This window comes from Triticum urartu, chromosome 1 (assembly GCF_003073215.2).
Source record: "Triticum urartu cultivar G1812 chromosome 1, Tu2.1, whole genome shotgun sequence".
NCBI classification, from domain to species: Eukaryota; Viridiplantae; Streptophyta; class Magnoliopsida; order Poales; family Poaceae; genus Triticum; species Triticum urartu.
The window spans coordinates 562,191,443-562,201,653 of record NC_053022.1 but is presented as its reverse complement, the minus strand read 5'-3'; the positions used below and the strand labels follow the sequence as shown (position 1 = coordinate 562,201,653).

The 10,211-nt window shown below is 41.7% G+C and overlaps 1 protein-coding gene and 1 pseudogene across 1 annotated transcript; one reads left to right on the top strand and one right to left on the bottom strand.

Moving 5' to 3' along the window:
• The first annotated feature begins 430 nt into the window (after positions 1–430).
• Positions 431–4,135, top strand: LOC125530536 (delta(14)-sterol reductase). Its single transcript, XM_048694922.1, has 12 exons — positions 431–696; positions 859–929; positions 1,019–1,075; positions 1,314–1,405; positions 1,556–1,603; positions 2,127–2,247; positions 2,326–2,372; positions 2,531–2,612; positions 2,833–2,909; positions 3,020–3,139; positions 3,654–3,728; positions 3,824–4,135. The coding sequence occupies exons 1-12, from the start codon at positions 522–524 to the stop codon at positions 3,975–3,977; spliced, it is 1,119 nt and encodes a 372-aa protein (XP_048550879.1). The 5' UTR covers positions 431–521; the 3' UTR covers positions 3,978–4,135.
• Positions 4,136–5,753: 1,618 nt separating this feature from the next.
• Positions 5,754–9,942, bottom strand: LOC125530546 (annotated as a pseudogene).
• Between the last annotated feature and the right edge of the window lie 269 nt (positions 9,943–10,211).

Sequence of the window (10,211 nt, the reverse complement as noted above, 5' to 3'; positions counted from 1 at the left end):
ACGGTTGCCACATACATATGTCCATACATACAAATCAATATTCACATATTTTACCGATATCAGTGTGCACTTGAGTTGTCTCTCAAACAATAGTTTGGTTACTTGCACAATACACGCGAGGTCTTGGCATCCTTTAAAAACACACATACACATAAGGGCAGACACGGTCGGGGTGGCAGCCAGCGCTGAGTTCCTTGCCATGCATCTTGTTGGCAAGTTATGTAAATAAATCCTCCCGAGGCACCCTACATGAATCACAGTATTTCTATGAAATTATCCAAAATTTTCTGCAAATTTTTGTTCGAATTTGAGGGACGCATTATATATACAAAAAAAAGACCTGCGTTTCAAACAGAGCTGACGGAAATGGGCCTCCTTTGAATTCAAAGGCCCACCTTCACTGGAAATTTGACTCCCAGTTTACTGTGGTCCACGGGCTCCCCCGATTTCCTCCGGATTCGTCGCGCTGCAGTTGGCTTCAGAGTGACTAGCTGAGATCCCCTTTCGCCGCGACGACGGGGATGGACGCGGCGGCCGCCGCCGGCGTGCTCGCGGCGCTGGCGCCCTCCTGGAGCGCGGCGGTGGTGCTGGCCTCCTACCTCGCGTACCTCGCCGCTGCGGGCGCCCTCCTCCCCGGCAAGCTCGTCGCCGGCGCCGTCCTCCCCGACTCCTCCCGCCTCCACTACCGTTGCAATGGTGCCCCTCATCTCTCCCTCTCTCTCTCTCTCTCTCTCTCTCTCTCTCTCTCTCTCTCTCTCTCTCTCTCTCTCTCTCTCTGACGCGCAAAGCGCTTCTCTTTCTTCCGCCGTCTGTCTGTCTGCTCAGCCGACTCTAACCGGCGCGCGCGCGCGTGTGCAGGTCTGCTCTCGCTCCTGCTGCTCCTGGGGCTCTCCGCGCTCGGCGTCTACACGGGCTGGATGACTCCCACGGTGAGATCCACAAAAGTCAACCGCATCCGGGAGAGTCACAAAAAGTTATGCTGAATTGATCGGGGTCGCGATTGTTATTTGCTTTGCAGGTCGTGGCTGACCGTGGGCTCGAGCTGCTGTCGACCACCTTCACTTTCAGTGTCATTGTAGGTGCCACTTCCTACCTCGACATCTTATTTATACAACTATGATGTAAATTTAGACTTGTTGGACACTCATGTCTGAACCCAACTGTCACAAGTTCAGTCATGGTAAAGCCAGATTTGGGTAATAACACTAGTATTGAACTTGAACACCTAATACTATTTGGTAACATCTGGTCACAGGTGGAACAAATCAAATAACATCCTCTCGATTAACTCATGTCATCATGTTCCATTTCAGGTCAGTTTCCTGCTCTATTATACTGGGTTAAGGTCCCGCCATCAAAGTTCTTCATTGAAACCACATGCTACTGGGAGCTTCATAGAAGATTGGTACTTTTGCGCAACTTTATTCACACAAACAGGACCTTTTATTTTCAGAACTCCACTCCTGTTTTCTTGTTTAATGATGTTAGATATCACCTTGTCTATTCCACTCCTGTTTTCCTGTTTAATGATGTTAGGTGCCACTTTGTCTAACAGGTGGTTCGGAGTGCAGCTTAATCCCCATTTCATGAGAGTTGACCTCAAGTACGTTGGCAGTGTCTTCCTTGTTTACTTACGTAATTGTGACACTTGCTGGGAAATTTGGGATGGCATATGATTGCTGTGAAAATTGAGTTATTGGTTTGCTAGTGTAGCTACTCCCATTTATTTGATACTGGTCTTGTTAACCCATTGATAAATTAACAGCAAGTTTTTATTTTCTTGAGATCTCCTGCCTTTAAAACTGACATGCTAGCTTCTATTTTTATATAGATACATAAATACAAATGAATATTTCTTATAGACTGAAGTACAATTGGAAATGAAGTTCGGCATGCTGCATAGCTATTTATTTATTTCTGCATAATTGTTTCCACAGGTCATATCATCCTATTTTGTGGTGGCAATTAGTGTGAATACAAGTTAATGTTGAATATTAACTATATATATTCAGTTTCAAAAACTTTCCCCGCATAACTTTATCACTAAAACAGTAAAAAAAGTATGAATCACAGTAAACTATGGACCTGATCATAAATGTTTTTTCTTCTGTTCATCATGGTTGCAGGTTCTTTTTCATAAGGGCTGGAATGATGGCATGGTTGTTTATCAACCTCTCTTTGCTTGCAAAGAGCTACCTAGCTGGTTCAGTTAACCGTGCAGTCATTCTTTACCAATTCTTTTGTGGGGTATTGAACACTGACAACTACTTATTCGATCATCAACTACTATATCATAAGCGAAAGTAATTATGTTTCTTCATGCAGTGGTATATTATAGATTACTTCATTCATGAAGAATTCATGACCTCCACGTAAGTACATGTTGTTTCTAGTAAATAGATGAAGTAATTGCAATATGCCAGTGTTGTTGCTTATAGACTGCATATGGGGCTTATGGTGGCAAGGATGAAGCTTCATACTTCATTGTTTTTTTTTTCCTTCCTGTGATTCGCTTGACCATTATTTCCAGATGGGACATTATTGCGGAAAGGTTGGGATTCATGCTGGTGTTTGGTGATCTAGTTTTCATTCCTTTTACCTTCACTATTCAGGTATTCCATTTATGGAAAAAGGGTATTATTTGAATTGCTAATATCTACTCATGCCGCTACTGAATATACTTTACTCAGTGCATTATTCCTAAATTTGTTCTCTCAGTTATATGACTATCAAATGTGCAGCTTCCTGTAATAGTATCCCTGTCTCTTGTGTTAAATTATGAAGGTTGTCAAATGAGCTGCTCACCAAGTTTTATGATGTGTTGTTGACCAGGGTTGGTGGCTTCTGAGAAACAAAGTGGAGCTGCCACTTTTGGCTTCCGTTGCTAACTGCATCATTTTCCTTATTGGGTACTCTTTTCCGTGTCCCTCACAAACTCTCCATTGGATTACCTATGCTGTACAATCTGCTTCTTGCATTGTAATATCTTTGACCAAGCCTTGCTTCATTTTGCACACAGCTATCTAGTGTTCAGAGGTGCCAACAAACAGAAACATTTGTTCAAGAAGGACCCTAAAGCTCCTATATGGGGTAAACCTCCCAAAGTTGTTGGGGGAAAACTACTTGTATCTGGCTACTGGTAAGTTCTACATTCATCTCGTGGAACCTGTGCTTGTTTTTCTTCTTTGTCGACTAGTTATCTGTGCACATCTTGTTCTGAACTGTGTAATGCTGGCTATTTTAGCAGCATCTTGTACTGCAATTGATCTCTTTCTGTTTAATAGAGTGTAAACAAAATAGAGCCCGCATACACTTTTTTCTTCTTCTGAATATTTAGCCGGTCCTGTTTAGTCGGCTGAAGAAAAATGTGAGGGAAGCACATGTAGGTAGGTAGTAAGTAGGTAAACAGTCAACACAAATGTGATTCATACTAGTTAGAACACTGCGCGCCTGCCTACCTAAATGATGTTCGCGACAGATTTATGCAACCATTGCACTTGACTGAACAGCAGTAGTTTTCTAGACATGTGAAGTTTTTCAAACCTTGGATGTCCCCTTGTCTCTTGGGAGTAATCATGCATGCTAACTGCTGCTGTCCTGAATGTAAAAAAACTAAAAGAACAAGTCCTTTGTCTCTTTGTCGTTGCGTGTAGGGGCATTGCAAGGCACTGCAATTACCTTGGAGATCTGCTTCTGGCACTCTCATTCAGCTTGCCTTGTGGAGCCAGGTGAGAGATACCCTTCCTGTGGCTTAAGATCAGTCATCTCAATCCTGTCAAGCATGTATGTAACCTTGTATGTAACCCATAATTTTTTTCTGCAGCTCTGTGATCCCGTACTTCTACCCGACCTACCTGCTGATCCTGCTGATATGGAGGGAGAGAAGAGACGAGGCGAGGTGCTCGGAGAAGTACAAGGACATCTGGGCAGAGTACTGCAAGCTTGTGCCCTGGAGGATTCTACCTTACGTGTACTGATTAGCTAAAGAACCAGAAGGCTATGTTGTATTGTTATTGTAGACCATGATGATCATGCAGAACTAAATGGTATGTTCTTCCGTACATTGTTCTTTGATACCCAGTTTTGAACAGAATACTCTAGGAAAATTGCAGAAAGTTTGCGGTTTCTTTTTCCAGCACACTTGGTCGAATTACTAGGGCACCTGAGCTAGATAGGTGTTTGTAGAACCATGTCCGAACTTTAAAACCATCAGGCTGCTTGCTGCCTGCCTGATATTATGTTTATACTCCCTACAACAATCCATATTACTTGTCGTCCAAACAGACGTATCTAGACGTATTTCAGTGGTAAATACATCAGTTTGAGCAACAAGTAATGTGGATCGGAGGGCCCTTGTAATATGGATAGGTTTGAGCAACAAGTAATATGAGCCAGAGAAATTAACACAAAGCGTGATACAAAAATGCTTGCTAGTAGCAGCCTAGCTAGTGGGCATTGTGTATACATGAGAAGAGCGTAAATGACATAGCTCAACTAGTGGCCAATAAACAGTTACTGCAAAAATATTAAACACACAAGAACAAGAAGATTATTAGCAACTACTAGTCATCAACACACAAACAGAAATGCATCAGAAAAACAAGCAAACAGGTAGATAAATCAATGAACCACGCACAGTCTGCGCTCTTCGATCGGCCTCGTCTTCCGACCCTTGATGATCTCATGCTTGTGATCCGGCATTGTCGGAAGCTTGAGTCTCCGGCGGCATCTGAAGCTTGTCGACCAAGCTCTTGGCCCCCTTGAGCATGAGCACGAGCCAGACGTAAGTGAGGAACTCTCCGCCTTCACCCAAGCTCTTGGCGTGCAGGTAGCCCCTGCACATGCTGGCGGAGTAGCAGAGCATGCCCAGCCACGCCCGGTACATGAGCTTCCAGCGCGTCTTACGGTCCGGCACCCGCAACAGCTCTTTCGCAAGCTTGGATGCCTCGGTACCGTCAAAAAGAAAAAAAAAGCTTGGATGCCTCGGTGATGTGGACGAAGACTTGGCTTGTGTCATCATGTCCATTGACTGACTTGTGCTCACCCTCCGCCATGTTGTATATGAGCTCCTTTAGTTGATCCTTTTGGCTCAACTGATCCTTCTTGGACAAAAAGGAGGATTTGATTTCCTCCATGGCTTCGGAGATGAGATGGTGCCTGCTGCCGGTCAGAAGCATCTCAGGGTTGAAATTTAGCAGGTGTGCCATGTAGTTGGATATTGCAAATGCGCAATCCATATCAAGCTGTAATAATGGGTCCCCCCTCATTTGTTGTTGTGGTACTTCTTCTAGCCCTACTACTCTTCCTTCTTCATCTACTTGTTCTACTACTCTTCCTCCTTCTTGTAGTCCTCCACCATATCCTGCTTCTTGTTCACCAACATCATCGACCAAGTCATCGCAGCGGAAGCAAAGATCAGTGGCGATGTGCCACAGAAGGACGCTCCGGTCAAATGAGACGCCTAAGCATTGTTTTATCTCTCGCAGCTCCTTGCTTAGAACCCAGTTGCTGGAATTGAAGATCCTGTAACTCGCAAGGTCTTGGTCTTGTGTTTCCACCAGATCTATAATCACAGTTTGTGTGACCTTTTCGTACAGTTGACCAAGTTGAGGCCTGCAAAAGCTGTTGAAATTGCAATTGAAGCCCATGCTCCTGGCAGACATGTATATCCACCCAATGCTCTTGTCACCTTCCCGGAGAGCGGTGTCTATGAGGTTATAGCTGGGTATCGTCCCGCACAGGGCTGTAAATTTTGTCTTGGACATTAGGTGGTGTGGTATAGGAGTCGGTGGATGGATGGCGCGAGGACATCCATGGCGGCAGTGAGGCACATAACGATGTATGTTATCTTCACGTCGGTGTGCTTGTACGGGTGCTTGCCGCTCATTGCAAACAGCGTCAGGGCGGTGATGTGCAGGATCGGGACCATCAACCGATGATAGAGCAGGTAGAGAGGATTGGGACCTCCAACCACATGCTCTCTGGTGTAGTGGAATGCGAATATGATCCGCAGCCAGCCCGGCAAGGCCATCTCAGCGACGACCAGAGGTTGCAGAACATCCTCCACCTTGCCGATTTTCTTTTGTGCTACCAGGTCCTTGGCAGCTGCTAGCAGAGACATGTCTGCAAGCACCATCAACACTCTGTCTGCCTCCGTCCAGACCACCTGCTGCTTCCTGCCGCCCTCCTCCAGTCCGCCTGTTGAAAAAGGGATCGGCTAGAGGTCAGTTGACTGAAAACATTCCACACTAGTACATCTGACGCAGTGTGGACCGTAGCTTGGTGAAAAGTTATGTATGTACGCTTCTCAACAGGGTGAAAATGGCATGAATGAATGCAAAGGGATAAAGAAAACTTACAATAACCGCAAATCACAAATAATCATTTTTTGGTACGTCAACTACCAAACCGAGATATCCAAAAATTATCTAAGAACTTTCCTACACATTCTAAATATTCAATAACGTCTTCACCTCTTCATACCCAACTACCAAACCGAGATTTATATACGAGCTAGGTCCAATAGATGATGTGATTTTTATTGGAGTATAACCAAATGTCAAGATAGTTAAGCAGAACATCTCAGAATAGCTTGACCCATTGGCCAAGATAAAACAAATAATGAAAGAATATTTTAGGAAAAAATGAAAAAAATTAACATATAAATTGTGGTTTAATATAGCATGCAAGAATAAGCATATAATAGTGAAGTTTTTGCAAAAAGGAAGTCTCGCAAGGACTTAATTAGTGGCTTTTGTATTACCCTAAAAGAAGAAAGAAAACAATACAAAATCAAAATAATGAATGTGTGCACTTAACAAAATAATTTAAAAAGTCAAGAAGAAAGAAAATATAAACATTTTTTAAAAATGCCAAAATATACACATAAATTATGTTTTTTATAATATGTAATAACAAACATATAAGTGTGGATATTTTTTTGCGAAAAAGAAGTTTCCCTAAGAAAGAATGAATTAGTAACATAAATTGCATGTTTTGTACTATGCAAAGAATAAACATATAATATTGCAATTTTCACGCTCTAGTATAATTTGCATACATAATGTGCAATAGTTGCTTATATACTTACACACATAAAAATAAAAAATGAAGTTTCCACACATAAAAACTAAAACTAAATAAAAAATAATGAAGTTTTTTAAGAAAGAATGAATTAGTCACATTAGTATTACCCTTTAAGAAAAAAGAAACTAAAACAAAATCTAAAACAAACAGTTACAAAATTTGCACACAGTTTACACAGAAATTACATTTTTTCTAATATGCAAGAGTAAGAATATAGATAAATTTTTGGAAAAAGAAGTTTCAAAAAGGATGAATTAGTGGCATTGGTATTATCATTAAAGAATCAAAACATGAAATAAAATTAAAAAATTAAAATAATAAAACTTATGCGTAAGAATGAATCAGCGGCATTGGTATTATCCTTCAAAAATAAAGAAAAAATAATAAAAACTAAAACAAATTAAAATAATGAATTTTCTTAGAAAGTAGGAATTAGTGTCATTGGTATTACTCTCTAACAAGACAGAATAAAAAAATTATTACAAACAATTATAAAATTTGCACAATATATACAAGAAAACTGCACACTTTTTAAAAATATGCAACAACAAAAATATAGTACTGTAATTTGTGGCATTGGTATTACCATTGAAGAGGAAAAGAGAAATAAAACAAAAACTAAAATAATTTTTTTTATAAGGACGAATGTATTAGTGACATTGATATTACCCTTTAAGAAGAAAGAAAATGAAACAGAAACTGGAATAAAATGAAAATAATAAAGTTTTCCAAGATAGAACGGGTTAGTGCCATTGATATTATCCTTTCAAAAGAAAGAAAGTGAAAAAACTAAACTAAAATCAAAATAATTAAGTTTTCTAAGAAAGAACGAATTAGGGCATTGCTATTACCATTTAATAAGGAGAAAAAAACGAAAAGTTTTAAGCAAATAATCTCAAAATTTGCACATAGTTTACATAAAATTAGCTTTTTTATAATATGCAAGAACACGGTTATAATAGTGGGATTTCGAAAAGATGAAGTTTCCTCCGAACTTATGAATTAGTGACATTTATATTACCCTTAGAAAAAAAGAAAAAGAAAGAAAAACTAAAAAAATGAAGAGGTAGAATGAATTAGTGGCATTGCTATTATACCCTTTAAGAAGAAGAAAAATAATAATACTTAGAAAAAGTTGTATGCAACTTTACACTTTTTTAATATGTAAGAAATAAACATACGGTAGTGCAATTTTTGCACTCTAGTACTACCTCAGTACCAAAATATCAGACATTTTTTAGGCTAAACTAGCCTACAAAAACGTCTTATATTTTGACACGGAGATAGTATAATTTATACACATGTTATACGTACGATACATGCATGTATACATTTTACACCCATGCAACGTCCCAAAAGTACCGACAAAAACCGACTAGAAAAGAAAAAGAAAAAAATGCATACAAACAGAAAAAAAGAGGAAGCAACGTCGGCCTATCAACAGATAAGCAAAATGGGCCTAAGCGCAATAATGAATCGACTGACCCAAAACCGTGGTCAGTGGAATATTTGAGCCCAAAACACAACAGTAGTCACAACAGAAACAAAAAAACAAGGAGCATGAATCTTGAAGCAGAAATCAATGGCGCAAAAAATCGACTGACCCAAATTGTATTTTCAGCCAACCTACATATAGCTAAACAAAAATTGGTTGAAAAATTACTTTGTGCCTTCCGGGTGCCGGTGAAGCAGTGGCTCGCCCCGAAGAAAAACTGGTTCATTCGCTCCCTCCAGTTGGAAGGCTTCTTTGGTCCTTGCATCCCGGACGATACAGCCGCCAGTCTCCTGGCTTTAGCTTTGAGATCCCATGGCTTCTGGCTGAAGCTGATGACCCCGACGACGAAGAGAAGAACCGCGACCACCAATAGCTTTGGGTCGTTGGATCTGGGCCACGACTTGTAGAAGGCGTACAGGGCGACGGCCACCTGGGACACCAAGGTCACGGTGTGCTTCCCCCACAGCTTGTTGTCCTCTATCTCGTAGCCACTCATTCCCTCCTGCCCACCGAGGTAGATGAGAAGGATCGGAGCCCATAGGACCTCCAGGATGCTCGACTGCTGCTCGCGGCCAGTGTCACCACCGAAGTTGCTGGTCTTTGCGTGGCGATTATATTGAAGAGGGTGGCCAGCGCGTAGATTGCCAGAGGATCGCTGGAAATATACGCCAGCCAGATGAACGTCCTCAAGACGCGCGGGAGGGCGTACTTGCGCATGGGGGCAGCCAGCAGGAGGAACCACTGAAGGCCCAGGCTGCCCAGGACGAGCACGCGCAGCTGCCAATCGTCCCACCATTGCAGAGCTCCTCTCCAAATGTAAGACGTCTCCATCTCTCTCTCTCTCTCTCTCCTTGTGCTTGTGTGTGTACGTGTCTATGAGTGTATCCTTATCTATGTTTATCACAAGTAACAATCACTCGAGGGAGCTGGAGACCCTGCGAGCAGAGAGCAGTGATGAATGAAGTCTCACGGTAGCCAAATATAAGTTTGGCTGGCGGGCTCTCGTCATGTTGTCAAAGCCAAAGATAAATTGGACATGCACGGCTACAACTTTACAGCCCCAGCCAGCCTCTCACTTTGGAATGCTCTAGCTTTGCGTGCCCACAATGATATTCTACTAGGTCCTCACAAGTTTGGAATGATATACTTCTAGTACTATGCCGTCCCTGCTGCCTGCATGCCTTAGCTTTGCGTGCTGTGAATGTGATAATATATTCCAAGTCCACACGCACGTTCTCTACGTCGTCTCTGCTTTATTAAGGACTTGACTTGATTTTTGCATCAAACATATTTGTGCTACCACTTGAAAGTGCACTCGATAATAACCTCAGAAATAAACTATTTTCACTCCTTGTCAGATGTCTTCTTGCTCCACTACTCTTGATCACTAACATCAAAAACTGTCGCAAACACAGAGTCACCATAATGCACCCTCCATAATCGCAAGACCCATGTGTTAATCGGACATCGTTTTCCCACACGTGAAGTTTACTTCCCGTCATATGGAATTATACGCAACTGCCATATGGAGCACGCTTCAAAAGGCAGTCTTGATTCCCACACGTGAAGTTTACTTCCCGTCATATGGAATTATACGCAACTGCCATATGGAGCACGCTTCAAAAGGCAG

Bases quoted from the DNA above. Each gene is read 5' to 3' on its own strand.
- LOC125530536 (XM_048694922.1), top strand. From the start codon at position 522: ATGGACGCGGCGGCCGCCGCCGGCGTGCTCGCGGCGCTGGCGCCCTCC. The intron at 697-858 runs GTGCCCCTCATC...GCGCGTGTGCAG, and splicing joins CCTCCACTACCGTTGCAATG to GTCTGCTCTCGCTCCTGCTG. The intron at 3,729-3,823 runs GTGAGAGATACC...TTTTTTCTGCAG, and splicing joins AGCTTGCCTTGTGGAGCCAG to CTCTGTGATCCCGTACTTCT.